We start from the raw sequence: 18,071 nt of genomic DNA on the forward strand, positions 1-18,071 counted from the left end.
TGATGTTCTTTTAATGTGTGTAATAGTCACTTAACAGATGCCTACAGAGTACTGCCATGGTTTGCAGTGAAAGTGGTGAGCTGAGTCTACTGCTTCTTGTGCCCCATGCTCTGTGCTACTGATAGCAAAGGAGTTAATAAAGCAAATTGCCACAGGAAACAGAAGGACGGTCAGATCCTAGAAGTGCTTGACTTCATTGCTTTTTCCTGAAGAGACTGGTATTTTTTTTTGTTAGTTTGTGAATATTAGCAAGCGGTTTCCTTTCAGATTGAACAGTGTTTGAGTCATCCAGTGATCTAAATTCATTAGTTTGCTCATTAGTTTCTGAAAAGAAACTGCTTATCAATACATGGTATGACTGCTGTCAGATATTATTGTTCAAGAAACAGCTGAGCTGTTGAGCACTTATGTGAACTTGTTCTTAGGTATCAATTGTGTAGTTGTAGTTATAGGCAGGGAGTGACATTTTAGGAACATGCTACTCGGGCCTGGTCTACACTAACCCCCCAATTCGAACTAAGGTATGCAACTTCAGCTACGTGAATAACGTAGCTGAAGTCGACGTACCTTAGTTCGAACTTACCGCGGTCCTGACGTGGCAGGCAGGCTCCCCCGTCGACTCCGCGTACTCCTCGTGCTGAGCAGGATTACCGGAGTCGACGGCGAGCACTTCTGGGTTCGATTTATCGCGTCCAGACAAGACGCGATAAATCAAACCCAGAAGTTTGATTGCCTGCCGCCGAACCAGCGCGTAAGTATAGACAAGCTCTCAGAGGCTAAAACTGAAGACTGAGGCCTCTTCATTGGGATTTAGGGGCAGTACCAGTGTTGAGTTTAGGATTGTGAAGGTCTGGGTTTCGAATTGGGTTGGGAGAAATGGGGCCTTACTACTTGCATCAACACTGGCCAGTAGATGAGCTTTGTTCCCTTTGTTTCCCTTGCTGGGAGAGTGGGGAGGGGACATCACTCCTTACTCCTTTTCCAGGCTGACGATAGAGAGGCACACTTCTGGTTCTCATCTTTCATTTTTGCTAGTAGGTGTGGTGTTTGTATTGTCTTACTCCCCCACTCCCATTTCAGAGAATGGAGGACCAATGCTCAGGGCCAGGCCTATACTTCTTTGCTTGTTAAATTCACTCACCAGTGGTAATCAGGAAACAGCAGTGTTGTCTTCCAACTATGGCTGTCACTTTATAGGGAAAATGTTCCTTCCCTGCTCTTTCACACATATTAAGTTGCTCAAAAGGAGACTTCATACGCCAGGAAAGGACTACATTAACATCCCATAAATGAGGGGTCTCTCTAAATTCTCCGAACTATTCCTGTTTGTTCTCTTCATTTGAATTAAATTGATCTTCCACTTCGCATCTGACTCTTGAGACACATCTCAAACCCATTTTTTAAAGTGATTGCTTTAAAAAAAGGGTAGAGGCAGTTATTTAATCAGTAAGTAAAAAAAGGGGATATAATTACTTAGACCCTCTCTATGGCAGAATGTGTGTTTTAGCAACTGAAGACTTTTTGCTTGTAACCAGAAGAGTCTGGGATAGAGATCACTTGCTGCAGAATGTAGGTCATGCTCATTGTGCATTATATGGTTCTGTTTGTAAATAGTATTTGTAAGTTAGTGTAAAATCTGTAGTATTAAAAATCTTGGTGAATGTAATGTTAAGATTCAGAGGTTAGTACCAGTGCTAGAACTCCCTTGGTGATTCTATCCCCATATCAACAATACAACCATTAACAAATATTTTTAGTACTACACCTCTTCCTATACTTTCAGCCCTTCGGCTCTTTTATAAGAGTACTTACTCCCATGGCTGCTCTCCTTGGACGTCCCTCTTTGTTCGGTCCTACCCCAGAGTTCTGCTCCAAGACTTGCCACAAGCTGTTCTTATCCCTCCAGTAGGCCTAGTTTAGTCACCTGATCTACCTGTCATATAGCTTCAGCACTCATCTCCACCACCTGGGGAGGCAAGCTCAGTGTGGCACGGGTGGTGTAGCTTAGCCTTAACTCTCTTAAAGGGCGGGCTCACCCGGTCACAGCAGGTATACAAATACAACATAAGCAAATGTACTACCAATAAAAGTAGATTCATTCACTAATGTAGCATGGCAGGATGTAAATAGATACAATAAGAGAATATTTGAACATTGTTGACTATTTTACTAATAATAAAATGTATTATCCAGCACAAATTAGGGTATACTGCTCATATTAGATTTTTTTTGTTTGTTTTCAATTCACAAACAGCATTTTATTTTTAACAAAATGTGTATTGGTTAATACCTAATCTGTTTCTAGCTCCAGGAAGCCAAACAGATGGAAAAGGAAAGACACCGACAACAGCACCATCTACAGCAGTCACCCTTAAGCCATCATGAACCTGAATCACCTCAGCTGAGACATCTTCCATCACAGACAGTCAATCAGCTACCCCAAGATCATGAAGGAGAACTTGACCACAGCACAAATGATGTGGACAAGAGCCTTCAAGAAGATACAGAAGCAGAAAATGGTTCTGATATTTACAGTGCAGAAAATGAACAGACAGAAGCTGACCAGGCTGCAGCAGCAGAAAGTAATCACTGTGTGGTTTGATCTTAGTGAGGAGGAAGAGGATGTGGAGTTTTATAGTACTTAAGGGCTGAGCAACTTAATGGAAGATTATTCTGTTTTCAGTTAGTAAAATACAGTTAAGAATAGTGTACAAATATCAGTTTCCTTTGCTACCACTGTTAACATTTTATCTTTACAACATATTTCAGTCACAAATAAATTACATCTGCTCTAGTCATTGCAGTCTACATGCATGCTTGCACCCAGGCAATCACAAATGTGCAGCCACATATTGCAAAATGTACATGTGTCAACCTTGTTTTTTCACCCTAAACCCATTGAAATGTTAACATATATTATTTAAGTATTTTTCACAAATTTACACAATTACAACTTCAATTATCTCTAAGGATAACTAATGTACTCCCCTCTCCTTCCCTTACCAAAACATATTCAGATCTTCTTACCTGTGATAAGAAAAGTACATTTAGCCATTCAGTACTTCTGTCTTGTTCTGGGTTTTTTAATATATAATATTGTGTTTAAAACCTTCTTGATTGACTTCAGTGCTTGTCAATAATATTTTTCCTGCTTTTTTTTTTGTGTGTGTGTGTGTGCGTGTGGAAGATCTGTCTAAAAGTGATGCGGGAACATATGATGGAGAAAACAATGAATGTGAAGAAAAGGCACAAGATATTGTACAGAGTATTGTGCAGGAAATGGTGAACATAATAGTTGGAGGTATCATAATCACTTTTAAAATGTATATACTGCCAGCTTCGTTCTGCAATCACCTTTGTCTAAGCAGTCATTAAGGAGTCCTTTAACCATTTGTGTATGTTTAAAATAAAATACAATTCTAAACCATTTTAATTTCATGTTTACTCTCTGAGGTAGTCTTTCAGCTGGCCCACTTTAAACTGTACCACTTGACGATAAAATGAACTAGAGGGGGGCTTTTTACTATTTACCTTAACTGAGGGGGAATTTTTTAGATGTGATAGTTTGCTTAATTTTCAGCTATAATCAGTTTTTCAGATTTCTGACTGCATTTATATCTCCACTTCCATTTTGTTTCTACACTTGAGTTCTTTACATCTCTTCTTCAGACCATTAATGAAATACTAAATATTCAAAATGTCCATTTATAGCTCAGTTAAAAATGTTTTGTTTCTGCTGAAATCGTTTTGTTTCGAACTGAAACTGATTTTTTTTCTTGCAGAAACAAAGAACTTATTTTGGGTCAAAATGAAACCATTTCAAATTTTGAGTGACATTTTCATAATGAAATGTTGATTTGACTTGACATTTCTGAATTTTGTGGTGAGGTTTTTTGTCTGAAATTTTATTGAATTCTATTCAAATTAATTGAATGGTTTTGATGCCCTGAAAAATGCAATTTTGGGTGAATTTGGTGAACTTACTATTTTCCAAAAAAAATTCACAGTAATATAAAATTCAATACCTTGTAGGATTGGGCCCTATGCCGCTTTTAATCTTATTGCACTGAACTTCTAAGAAAAATTCTTCTAATTTTAAATTTGAATATTGTATATTTTTGCATGATATTTTGCTTTTTACCTTTCCCCCCCCCATTAGATGTAGAAGGGACTGCTGAAAGTGGAAGTGCTGATGGCACAATTGGAACTTTAGAAGATGGCAGTGACAGTGAAAATATTCAGGCAAATGGAATTCCAGGGACTCCAATCTCTGTTGCATATACACCATCTTTACCTGATGACAGGTTATCTGTCTCTTCCAATGACACTCAGGTACTAAAGGAAATAAATGTTGAAGCGTGTAAAGAAAATGATAATCTGTTTCTTTTTATTAATAATAATAATAATAATAATCTGTTTCTCTTACATTTGTGTAGACACCATGTTTTAATATAATTGTATAAAATAAATTGCCATTAAAGGAATCTCAGACATTAATTTTTTTTTTAATTTACTGTATTCCTCTTTGACTGCTATTTAAGACTTTTGCAAGCAAGTTATATGCAGGGCAGCAAACATTTTCACTACACAAGGTAGATGTTCAAATTATAACACAGAATTTAACTTCCTTTGGATTTATATAAATGCCTAAAAGGACACCTATCTGTATGTTCTGGGTGCTTCTTCCATAATGTAAAAATAACTTCAGAAATGTTGGAGAGTTATTAGTACCAATGTATATAACCCATTGCCAGCTCTCCCTGTACAATTCTCCCTTGTTTTCAAATGTCCATTTAAAAAACCAAAACAAACAAACAAAAACCCTGCACCTTACAGTGTGCCCTAATGGTAATGATTTGAGCTATGCCATACACTCCTCATTTTTTAATATTAAGCTTTTGTAATAGCAAGAAATAAAAGAACTCTCCCTATCTTGCATTGAGATCTGGCAGCACGGATCCCTGCACATGTGTAGAATCCCGTTGGCTTCAAAAAACACGCTGCTTGGGCACAGAGGTCTGTATTGGCAGTTTACTACCAATGTGTACCAGTTTAAAATATAGTCTTTCCAACCCTAATTATGCTTTAATGTTTAAAGAGATGCTGTTATCTTTTAGTTGCACAGCATATGTCTCTGATAAGACTCATCATATCCTCTACAGAAGCGATAATGGCATTTATAGCATCACCAGAAGTTGGTAAATAGAAAAAAAGTGACTATTTTATTCTAAAAGTTTTTGCCATCCACCATATACAAAGACTATAACAATACATTATAAATTATGCCTTGGCATTATGGCTGTGTAAGTATTCTCATGTAACCCACTGGTACAATTATAGTTGAGGTTACCATTTCTTTTCTTTCTAAAAGTTATTTTCTAGGAGCCCTGAGTGAGGGCAGTATAGTCTCAGTTGTCTTCTATAAATTTGACCTGTCCACACTTTACTTATTGGCTCTGACTTTACATCTTCATTTGATGACACTTAACTTTACTGCGTTGGCAGTTTTATTAATGTTTTCTTCAGGTCCGTTTTAACTGAATTGCCAAACTACATTTTTAAAACTTAGTCTGGAGACCTTAAATTACATTTAAAATGTGGTTGTATTTGTACGATATCATAACTTATCATTGCTAGGAGGTGGGGATTTCCCTACACACTGCTAATGCAAAATGGAATTCTGAAATATGTTAACTTCTTTAGGAATCTGGAAATTCTTCAGGACCTACGCCTGGTGCTAAGTTTTCCCACATTTTACAAAAGGATGCCTTCCTAGTATTCAGGTCACTGTGTAAACTCTCTATGAAGCCGCTGTCAGATGGGCCACCAGATCCAAAGTAAGTCAGCATGATTTTTTTTTATGAAAATACTTAGACGCTAAAAAAATAAAAATGGACACAAATGATAAGGGTCTTCTGCTGTTGAGAAACAAATAGTTAGCAATTTTGACAGAAAAGCCACATAATCTGAAAGTTTCCACTGAGCTGTACTTTATTTTTAATGTATTTTTTATATGTTAAATGGCAGCATCTCTCTTTCTGCTCTGTTCTCTGGTAAGTTTTAACCACTTTACATGGCTTATAAGCCTGTGCTTTTCTATCTAGTCATTATTTTATCAGTAAACTAAGTCATCACTTTTTAATTACAAACCACTTCCAAACTATAAAGTCCAGTGTTTGATTAAAGGCTTTTAAATATTTGATAACTTTTTAATGTGTGATGACTGAAAGACAAATATTTTACTTGTAAGTTTATTTTCTGTTACTCTTTCTAGATTGTTGCAACTTGTGAACAGTATTGCTTTCCCCAGACAGTAGAAAGGAAAATAAACTAATCAAAATTCAGATTGTTGTCTGGGAATGAGGGCATAAGATTCTCTAAGGAGTACTTTCACTACAGTTCTTCTTCAAATAGTGTCCTTTTGTGCACAAACCCATGTACTCTTGGTTGGAGATTTTCATCAGTAGTGTCTGCAGGGCTGCACCTGTGCCGTAGACATCCTCATTCTGTGGTACAAAGGTGTGTAGGGAGGGGATGGATCCATTGTCATTCTTCTTCTTTTTTTTTAAACTCTGACCTTAGTCCATGGCCTCAAGGACAGAATATGCCCAAGACCCTGGGTGTCAAACCCTGCCAGACCTGCTATAGGTCTTCCCTTCACAGCGACAGTCATTCAAGTGGCCTTCGCTGCCTGGGGGAGACTCATGTCTACTCCTAATGTAAGATCTGCTCAAGCTTAAAAGCAGATGTAAGAAATTGAGGGAAGACAGACTGGAGCACTTGGTGATGGAGTGCTCTCTGAGACCAATGGGTCTGATTCACCCCCCATACTTTGGATCTGGTTGCTCACAGAACCCAGGTGACTGTCTTTGGTATGACAGTAGGTGCTTGGGGCCCTTCACAACTATCTAGACCCTGAAAGAAGAAAAGACCCCTTTCTCCAGAATGGGAAAAGAGAAGGGGAAAGTCCCCCCTTTGGTCTGGGTCTTAGGAGACCTTGCATTCCAATGTGGGTAGCAGTGAGACTCCCATCCCCTCCGGTACCAAGACTCCAGCATCAGCTAAGAAGACCATGCCATGTACTGAGAAGCTGTCAGGTAAACAACCTAGATTGACTGTGGCATCAACACTGAACACCATGTCTGTGAAACACAAGGACTCCAGAGCTGAGCTGGAATAGTCATCAGCACCATCTTCTGTAGCAAGATATGAAAAGCACACCGATTGCACTTCGGTGCTGTCTCCAGTACCACCTGGCATAATGACTCCTGAGGGACCCACCTAGAGTCCCCACCACAGTCCAAGCTCCTATTCCATGAGGACCTTGGAATCCTGGAAGAGCCTGAATCACCATTACAAAGAATTATTGAGAGACACTCTCCACCAGTGCCAACTCACCTCCCAGAGCATAGGTACCCTCTGATCCTACCATCTTCAATGGTGACTCATCCTCTGATGCCAATACAGACCCCCGCCCCACACAGATTCTTTGAGGGTACAGAGAGACATTTCCAGCTGGTATCATTCTCTTGTACCGTCCCATCAGCTATCAAGCTATGGTACCAGTGAAATTACAGGATCTTTCAGAATCTGAGGCCGACTTGACCACTGGTAATGGCACCACTTGCCCCTCCAGTAGACCCCAGGATGACATGTCATCCAATTCTAAGGTGTCTATACATGGTTCCTCCATCTTTCAACCTCCCTTCCTTGAAGTATGCTCTGAGTACACCCGGCAACCTTGGCAAGGCAACCTTGGGGTCCTGACACTTCCCTTCTGCCCCACCACAGTCAGCTTATTGGAACCTGTGGGCCCCTTATAGTAACCAGTTCTACAGGGTCACATCTCATAAGAGAGCACATCAGGAGTAACAGCCCACTACCCTTTGGTCCTGCTCCACAGAAGGATCTTACACATGAGCTAGAGCCAGCTGAGGAAGAAGAAACACCACCTTCCACAAATCCTCCTCCTCACCAGCTGAGGTGGTCATGCCACTCCCACCATCTTACAGATCCCAGTCCTTATGTGCTGACTCTGTACAACGATGGAACTGGTGCATATCACACCACATACAGATCTTAGCTGTTTATCTACCAGGACTACAGAAGACAGTGGCACACTTCCTCAGCAGGCATATCTGCATCGACCACGAATGGGAGCTAAACAAGGTATTCAGAGAGCTATATCTTACCATCTACAGATAGAGCTCTTTGTGACTTCATCCAATTTGAAGTGCAGGCGATTCTGCTTGAGAGGAGGGCACAGTTGTAACTTGATGGGAGATGCTGTAGTCATTCCTTGGCCGTGTGTATGGCTGTATTCTTATCCCCAAGGCCTTTACTGCTCAAAGTGCTAAACAAAATAAAACAAGAAAATTTAGTAGCCATCCTCATAGCTAGACAGCACTAGGCCCTGTTAGGGCTTCATCCAGGCATTTCATCTTGATTGCAGAACAAATGAAATGACATCCACTTTCCACCCAAAGATTGTCCAAATGGGTTCTAGAATGCATCTTAACCTGTTAAGACGCCTCAGGGGAGTGCCCCCCTCTAAGGGTGATTGCTTATTCCACCAGAGGTCAATCTACCTATGTAGCCCTATTTAAAAACATACTGCTCAGATTCTGCAGGGCAGCCACCTGGTCTTTGGTGCGCTCATTTTCCCAGCATTATGCTCTTGTGCCTGCTTCCAGAGCTGGACATGGCTTTCGGTGATGCTGTTCTATGGACTTTACTAAATCCTCCTCCTCTGTAATTGAGGTGCTTCTCAGCAATCTCCTGATGTGGAGCACCCATAGGGACATCACTTGAAGAAGGAGGTTGCCTTGTACAGTAACTGGAGTTCTTCGAGATGTGTGCTTCTATGGGTGCTCCAATGCCTGCTCTCCTTCCCCTCTGCCTTGGAGTCTTCCGCAGGACTTTCCTGGTTCAGAAGGAACCAGAGTAGTGGTGGGACTATCTCCTCCCTATATACCCTCATAGTGGAGCATGAGGGTGTCTTGGTCATAGGCATGCATCCGCAGGCACTGCTGACAAAAATCTCTGATCAAGAGTGCACGGCTGTGCACCACATCCTGACATGGAGCACCCATAGGGACATGCATCTCGAAGAACTCCAGTTACTGTACAAGGTAAGTAACCTCTCCCTTTAGAGGTCGGAAACAAATTTCTAACCAGCAGAAACCGAGACAATTGAATTCAATCTGGTTCCACCCAAAGAATAATCATCTCCCCTTTTTGATTTTGGCTAGGGCGGGGTATCTAATAAACTGTAAACTGCATATATACTAGTGAGGAAATTTCATTCTTTTTATTCCTGCTAGATTATCATGGTCCTTTGGGGATAGCACAGGGAAGGAATTAATAGAGAACCAGCTGCCAAAGGCTACTTCAGACAAAACTAACCAATCCATAAGTTAATGGTTGGGGCATATACACAAAGATACCCGAGTTAAAGCCTCTACCTATTAAGTTTCTACAGGTCTAGTAGGGTGAACCCTCAGTTTCAGAGAAACTTAGTTTTGTTAGAGCAGACTTTTTAACTATATTGGGAGATTAGGGTCTTCACCCATAGGAAAATATAAAAAATGAGGGGGGAAATATATTAAATAATCTGGACCACCCAGTCACTTTTATCTCTCAGGCTTTCCAAAACCTGAAACACATGCCTGGTGCTTGGGTATTCATTAATATTCTCCTGGCATCCATTTGACCCCACATCATGGGTTGCCCTAATCCCATTTCAGTTTATTTTGCAAATAGCCACAAAAGTTGTGGACCACTCTGAGCAGAGAGAGGGTAGAACTGGGAGGGAGTGGACAGTGCACCCTGGATGACCCCAGAAGCCCTCTTTCAAAATTCTAGGGCTTTCGGTGTATCCAGACCTTGCTTTCTCATAGTTTAATTATAATGGCCAACCCATAAATCTTTGAAGATGGGACACCATACTGAGAAAAGTGTGTGGCTACTCCACTATGTGAGCATGCAAGATTCTTTGAAAATAGTATCCTTTCTAATATATTGAGAGAGAGGATTTTGAAGTTTTGAATAAAGCTAAAACTATTGACTCATTTAAATGTCTCTTTAGTGTGAATAAGTATTGACCATCCAATTCAGTTTAAAGGGAAGTTGTACAAAAGAAGTGGATTGCCTGTGATGATGAATTCTAAATACAGCTCTTTAGGGAGAGAAGATGCCTTTGAACAGAGTCAGGAAATGCTGCTACCACTGATATCATAACCTTGGAATAATCCAGGATACTAGTGATTTCAACAAGTAGAACAATAGTTTGTAGGATCAGAAAAAAGGTTGTAATATTATCTCATCCAAAGTTCTATGATAAGATTCTGGTTATCCCCCAGACTGCATGGTCACTGTTTCTGCTGTAAAACTTGACACTGGATTATTAGCACCCTAGGGATGTATTCAGTCTCCCATCTAAACTAGTCTAGTCCACTGTGTTAACACTTCATCTCTCTAGGAGTGTTCCTAAAGAGCTAGAATGCAGGATATCTATGGTTTCAATTGTCATTACTTTGCTCTTAGTAATATCTAGATTCAGTTATGTGGCCAGTGTGGTTTTGCCCAAAAGGAGATGCTGTTTCTACTTCAGTTGCATCTAAAACCAAAAAGTGAGAGAAAATGTACACTCAAGTTGAAGCAAGAAATTACTCATTTTACTTGATCTAAAAGCAAGTTCTTCACATTGAAGAACTGGCATTGGTAGCAACAAGTCAGTGATACTGTGTTCTTAGTGCCCTGCTGTTCAGTTTGGGCACTTTGACCACCATACCTTAGTTGGCAAGGGAATACATTACTGGTAGTCTTGTCTTGAAAACTTGGAATCAATGATGAACACAAGTGATTGAAAAGACCATGTTTTCAGACTGGCTCAGAGGGCCAGTTGTCATAGAGAACTGTTTTCTTTAATCTTAAAGGAAGCCACGTGTTGATATTTGAGTTCATCAGACCTGAGTTAGTACAGAACTTCAGTTTTGTAGCTTTGGATATACATTTTGTATCTTCTGGGCATTTGAGTGTCCCCTAGAAAACTGCATGCTTCTCTTGGAAGAGATAAGTTGGTGTGTTTCTTGTTTTTATAGCACAGCTACACAGATGAATGAAAATATTTTAAATACTTCCTAACACCATGATATTAGTTGAAGTGTATGTGCAACTGAAAGGCTTTGATACCTATTGGAAATACCTGTTATACAACAAATGTATCTCTTTTTTGTGATTATCTGTCTATAGGTGTGTGCAGAGAATAAATACTCAGTTCAGGGATGTTTTACTGAGCAAATAGTCTCTCTGTTCAGAACTTCATAGATAATATAGCTTCCCCTTTGGGGATCTAAAACTTAGAAATGTATTTTAGTTTCACGTGTCTAGAAGATCTTGCACTGTTAGCTGAATGTTCACTTTTTGGATATGTTCCTCAAAGCTGAAGAATACTCAAAGCTTCTGAAGCGGACAATAAGGAAATGAGGCCTGCTAAATTACCTGTTGCTCTCAGATGTGAAGTTGTTTGGTCCTGAATTGAAGAATGCTTGCAAAGTCTGTCTTCCTTAATCCAGAATATGAGCCTTTGTATATTCATGCCATAGAAGTTTGAAGATCTTGACAGAACCTTGAAGGAACATTTCTTTTCGGGAAAATAAAGGAATCTATTTTCTAAAAACAAAAACAACCTTGCCACTTATAGGTGCTCATTTCTGAACTAAATGATTTTTTTTCAGACTGTCAAAGCAATAAGTTGAAGTAAAGCAGCAGTTTCCAACTTCATTGTAAAGCCACTTGCTTTATTGGTGCCTGACCAGAAGAAGCTCTTCATTTGCTCTAATCCAACAGTTTTCCCATTTCTAAAGGTGAAGACACTCCACTAGAAGCATTCAAAAGAATTAAATAATCCATGACTTTGGACTACAGAAGTGTAGAGTAAAGGAATGAATATCAGTTGAGAACGGTGTTTGGTTTTCGCTCTCCTTGGGAATTGGTCTGCATAGATGCCAGAAAGAAAACTTAAATTCTGATATAAGATTTTTGTTAAACTGTCTGTCTGAGATTAAGAAATGAGGATATCAGTTTACCAAAGGCAGTAATGGGTTAACCTACTCCTGGAGGGCAGCAGTAGCTGCTGAGGCACTTGGAATCCATCCTTTTAATCCATAGAGTCCTTGACATGCAAATTAGGACCAATTAAGCACTCTGCATAGGGTAAATTGAAGGAAATGACATTTGGGACAAAAAGAAACAGCTGCCAAGGCATTCAAAGATGTCCTACATTTGGAGTAATGCCTGGAATTGATCTCCGGTTCTAAAGCGTTGAAGGCTTGTCAGCCATTTCAAACATGTTTTTAGTGGGGGGAGTAGTGGATAAGATAATTGCAACATTTTAAAAATAAATGATTAGCAGTGTACCTAAAACTCACTTTAGAGCATTCTAAAGTAAAAAAAAAAAAAAAAAAAAAAAAAATGGTTTTGGAAAATCAGGTAGTGAAAAAGCAAGACTGAGAACAGACATGCAAATATCTCAAGAGAAAATTCCAGTAATGTTTAAAACAAAGAGAAACAGAGGAAAAAATAACTAAAATAAACTGAAAACATGTTTACTGAAAAATAAGTCTTCATGAACATTAACATAGTTGTTGGAGAGGAAGCCTTGTTGTTAAAAGCACACAAGACTGGGAGTCAAGATCTGGATTCTATTCCTGGCTCTGCCACAGATTTCCTGTATGACCGTAGACAAGTCATTTGACACCTCTAACTCCTCTTTCCCTGTAGAATGAAATGGAGATACCTCCTTTTGTCACAGGGATGTTCTAAAGTTTAATTATTTGGGTGCCAGAGCTAGAAACAGTGACTAGACTTTACTCAGCTCCAGTTGGCTTGGAAGCACCTGGGAACCAGTGATTGGATCCATTTGCAACAGACTGGTGACCGTAGAGTGGTACCGGGCCACGTTGTAACACCAGTCTCTCTCAAAGTGAATATAACAAAATTAGTCTCTCTCTTTGCAGAATATAACAAAATTAGAGGTGTTATGGATCTCAGATGTTTGACTGATAGAACCCTGTACAGTAACTCCCCACTTAACGTCCTCTCACTTAACATTGTTTCGATCTTATGTCCCTGCTCAATTACAGAACATGCTCCATTTAAAGTTGTGGAATGCTTCTCTATAACGTCATTTGGCTGCCTGCTTTGTCCACAGCTGGCAGCCCCCCTATCAGTTCCCCTACGCGCCCCCCCCCCCCCCCACAGCGCCTCCCGCCTGCCAGCACACCATGCGGATCAGCACCTTCCCCCTCCTGCCCGCAGCAATCAGCTGGCTTGCAGCTTTCAGGAGGGAGGGCGGAGGAGGGAGGACTCGGTGCGCAGGCTCCCCCTTCCTCCCCTGCCTCCTGAACGCCGCAAGCCAGCTGATTGCCGTGGGTAGGAGGGAGGGGGGAGGAGCGAGGATGCAGCGCACCTCCCCGCTCCCTCCCCTGCCTCCTGTCCAAGGCAATCAACTAGCTTGCGGTGTTCAGGAGGGAGGGGGAGCCTGCGCGCCGTGTCTCGCTCCTCCCCCCTCCCTCCTGCCTCCTGAACGCTGCAAGCCAGCTGATTGCCGCGGGCAGGAGGCAGGGGAGGAAGGTAGGAGGAGCGAGGACGCGGCATGTGGAGTAAAGGGGGAGGGAAGAAGAGGCGGGTTAAGTGGGGGCTTGGGGGAAGGGGTGGCGTGGGCGGGCCAAGGGTTGAGCCCCCCGCCCCTGGTGCTTGCAGAGTAGGGGAAGCTGCCGCTGCTGCTGCACAACGTGCTTCTCCTAGCCTACAGCATCTTCAGCCTCCTTGCCTGCTTCATTGTCTCCAGTGCCAGTGGGCTGTGCCTGTGTGGGGTAAGGCCGGGGCACCTCCCAACTATAGTACTGTACTGTGTGGCCAAAAAAAAAAAAAAATCCCCTGGAACCTAACCCCCCATTTACATTCATTCTTATGGGGAAATTGGATTCGCTTAGCACATTTCATTTAAAGTCGCGTTTTTCAGGAACATAACTACAACGTTAAGTGAGGAGTTACTGTACCATATCTTGTGTACCTCCTAGATCAGTATTATCTGGGGATCTCTTTCCAGTATTCTTTATATCTGACAAATGGCAACTAGCAACAAATGTTTCTTTAATATAAGCCATACTTTCACAAGTTCATGTTCTTGCTCTCCATAAAAGCCACCTGCTCATTTTTTCTCTCAGACATCCAGAAATAAGGATAAATCTCATATGCCTAAGAGAAAGGCATGCTACAATCCAGGACACTTCATGGATTCCATCACCCTTACGGATGCAAATACTCTCTCTTGTTCCTCCCCTCCCCCCACAAACACAAAAAAAAAGTCTATTGTTAATCAAACTTTTCTGACATTCATACCTCTAGTTTTAAGACAGCATGCTTCCTCTGTGTATAGCATTAGTTCCCAAGACAATTACCAGAATGTAATTACCACATCAGTCAGGACTTTTATAGTGACTATTGGAGGAAGTCACTTTTATTTGGCTAGTGCAAAATCCAAATGGGAGTGGTTTTGATTTATTCAGACTCATTGCAATTTGTCCTTTAACTCCCTAAACTGCAGCTGCATCTCCATTATTATATACTGTTGGTCAGGGCCCAAATTTTGTCTTTCTAGTAGTCATATGTGTTTACCTGAGAAGTGAGAATGTGCTGTTCTTCGCTCCTAAGAAAATACTACTTTAAAAACAGTTAAATGTCATTGGGTATACTGGGATCAGAGGCTTCCCTGCAGTGATTCTTGCTAATGTGCAGAGGTTTAAACTGACAGCCAAACTTGTGATCATGGAACAGTTTTTTCTCAGGTTATTATGGCAGTGATGGTATGTTATCTCTTTTCTCTTTAGCAGTGAACAAAGGTTATTTTGTTAGCTCTATCTGAGGGTATCATTCTCAAATTGATTTTCCTGTGATTGCATCGGTGGTCCATGGTGGACCCCATTACTTTCCATGCTCTCTGGATCTGTGTTATGCACCTGATAGAAATGGTCCTAAGAAGCTATGCCAGATAATGCACACAGTATTTCAGCAACTACATTTGTTTTTCTCTTATGCCTCTCATCTCTACTTTCCAGAAGAAGGTATATAATATAACCTTTTCAAATTTCTTTGAAAAGGTGGATAGCTTTCATGGAGATCTTATGGTTGCTGCTTCACTTTTCATTGTTTGTTAGTTTGGGGTTTTTTTGGCAGTGGGTGGGTGTTGTTGTAGTTGTTTCCAAAATTGTTCTTCAGTTTTAGTCTGTAATGCAAGTATACTGTTCACAAACCCTGCTTTGCCATTGCAGCACTTCGGATTAGTGTGCCATTTAGTTTGACTGCTCTTAAGTAGAGCAAGTGGCAGACTGATGACAGGACCTCTGACTATACGTGTATCATGTACGTGTATAAAGAAAAGTGAGGTGTCAAGTGCTAAGTGGTGAGAAAAAAGCCTAAATACATCAGGCAGTATATTAGCTGCACAGGATCCCTTATTCATTTTTCCATGCTGGAGGAGCATATGGAGAAAAGAAGAATTTGTGGAATTCTGTAACTGTCAGTCTTCTCCCCCGTGTCCCCATTTCTGGGAGAAAAAGCCCATCCTCCCAAACCACTCAGAAGAGAATTCTTTCTCTTTCTCTCATGATTAGGAAGTGGGGAGAACCATCCCATGTCCAGTCCCAAACAGCTATTCAGGAGGGGAGGGGATTGTGTGGGTAGGTGTAGGTGGCAGAGGGAGGGGCGGGTCTGCAAAAGGCTACTGTGGGCTTAAACACACTTTTGCCTGATTGAAATGTGCCAAATTGATGTTGTTTGTAACTAAGATCACCTTTTTTGCTACTTTCTTTAACAAAGTGTTTTTAAACAGTAGCATGTTATTTCAAGTACTTGAAACATAAAATAATAGTGTGGCTCATAAAAACTTTCCTGAAGCATGTTTTGCACTTGTGACTACAAACTTGTTCATACCTGGTATATATTATTTCATTCCAGGTCTCATGAGCTGCGATCAAAGATTCTTTCATTGCAGTTGCTTCTGTCCATTCTGCAGAATGCAGGACCTGTCTTCAGGACAAATGAGATGTTTATAAATGCTATTAAGCAGTATCTTTGTGTTGCATTATCCAAGAATGGAGTTTCATCTGTTCCAGAAGTTTTTGAGCTTTCACTTTCCATATTCCTCACACTTCTCTCAAACTTCAAGACACACCTAAAGATGCAGATCGAGGTATGTTTATAGAATTTTCAGTGACTTCGTTTGCTTTTTAACTGTACCATATTCATGTAGCTCAATGTTTTTTCTACTTTGGAAACACTGAATTTTTCTAAAATACTGTTCACTAAGTTTCTCTCTACTGAGTCTGAGCTCCCCAATATGAGAAGGTCTGAACCTTCCCACCGCTGCACTCTCCCCCACTCCTCCAAAGCCCTTCTCCCCCAAGGACAAAGGGAGCTATCACTGATAGTATCTTAGCTGTTACTGATAATGCACTTGAAACATCATTCAGGTAGAGCAGAAAGGCCAACATTCTGTATGGAAAGTCTTCTGGAATATTTGTAGAAAATATAGATTGAATTTGCAGTTCTAATGTATGTGTTTTAAATAATGTAATGTTCAAATCTTAGTACTCTGACTCGTTAACTTACCACACAGAAATTATTAGGAAATCCTTTTGGTAGTGGCATGATTAATTTGGAGTGAAAAATGCATTTGTCACTGATAAAAGATTTGTTCTTTGGTGGCACTTAGATATTATGAAGAAGTTGATTGGTGAAACACCCACATAGTCATTATGAGTTTTACTATCATGATCAATATAAGCAAAATCACAGATATAGAAAACAAAATAAGAATAAAATCGGAATCCATGTCACATATACTCATGAATCCATGGGGCTGTGGGTTCCCCTTAAGGAGAGATTAAGTGTTACAGTTTGTCACCATCCTGGTATACGGAGGTCCCACTGAGGGTCAAGTTGATTCCCTTTTTAAGCACCTATTTCTTATACCCACCTATTTTCAAGACCATATTTGATTAAATCTTGGACTCTTGTCATATTTGTCATACCTGCTACCCATTTTTGGGGTTCTGACAATTGTCATAAGCATTTGTGCACATAGAAGATTCTCAATATAATGCAGTTAAGGATGGCTGGCTAAATAAAGCCTTTTCAGCCTAGACAGTTTATCACAAGATAGATATAGATATAGATATAGATAGATTGCTAATCTTCTGACCCAAGGCTACCTACTAATGCTATCTCTTATTAGGCCTAACATGGCCTTTTTAACTATTGCTACCAATAAGCCTCAATCTAAGTACTAGGCTTCAGGCTCCTTTTATGTAAATAACCTTTAAGTTTCTTTGCCTACTCTTATTTGCATTATAGCTTTAGTTTCATTTGCACTAATTTAGTAATCATCTTAATTCTTTCTAAGAGACAAATGATTATTTACCTGATCACCTGAGCTCAGGTTATTGGTCAACGGTCAAATTTGCTTAAAAAAAAACACCACCAACTCCATCGTATTTGACTGTTAATGTGTGTTAATTCTCTGGGAAGGCATACTTTCACCTCTTTTATACATGAACAGATTTTAATAAAAGATAGGAAATCCATATACCCACAGTATAGTACACATGATAATTTTGTGATCAAAATGGATATTTACAGAACTGTAGAATCTTAGCTTTCAAGGAAAGGAAAGCTGTTCATAACCTTGTAATAATGCATTATATATTATATGTAAATAATGCATATGTTATACATTGTGCAAAATTATATACAAAATGTATACAATCTGGGAATAGATCTCTAAACTGGGAATTATATAATCTTCTAATTGGCTGTGTACAGTATTGATGAAGGATAATGATGAGATTCTGAAGTGGCAAAATCTGCAAATAAACTCTGCTGTCAAGCAAAGTTCAGTGATGCAAACAGAAGTTTTAGTTCTAGTATAGGGCATAAAACAAAATATAATATTTTAAAAACTGTGTACAATATAATATAATTGTATTTTATGCAAGAAATTTTAGAAT

At 40.1% G+C, this 18,071-nt stretch overlaps 1 protein-coding gene across 6 annotated transcripts in view; it reads left to right on the plus strand.

Moving 5' to 3' along the window:
• The window catches only part of ARFGEF1 (ADP ribosylation factor guanine nucleotide exchange factor 1), a 181,877-nt gene that overhangs the window by 97,614 nt on the left and 66,192 nt on the right, over window positions 1-18,071 (plus strand). For all 6 annotated transcript variants that reach the window (XM_065397696.1, XM_065397695.1, XM_065397698.1 and 3 more), the window contains exons 6-10: window positions 2,306-2,582; window positions 3,188-3,301; window positions 4,160-4,332; window positions 5,704-5,837; window positions 16,021-16,255. In XM_065397696.1, the coding sequence (XP_065253768.1) occupies window positions 2,306-2,582; window positions 3,188-3,301; window positions 4,160-4,332; window positions 5,704-5,837; window positions 16,021-16,255 (933 nt within the window). The remainder of the gene's footprint in view (window positions 1-2,305; window positions 2,583-3,187; window positions 3,302-4,159; window positions 4,333-5,703; window positions 5,838-16,020; window positions 16,256-18,071) is intronic.

This window comes from Emys orbicularis, chromosome 2, assembly GCF_028017835.1.
Source record: "Emys orbicularis isolate rEmyOrb1 chromosome 2, rEmyOrb1.hap1, whole genome shotgun sequence".
NCBI lineage: Eukaryota > Metazoa > Chordata > Testudines > Emydidae > Emys > Emys orbicularis.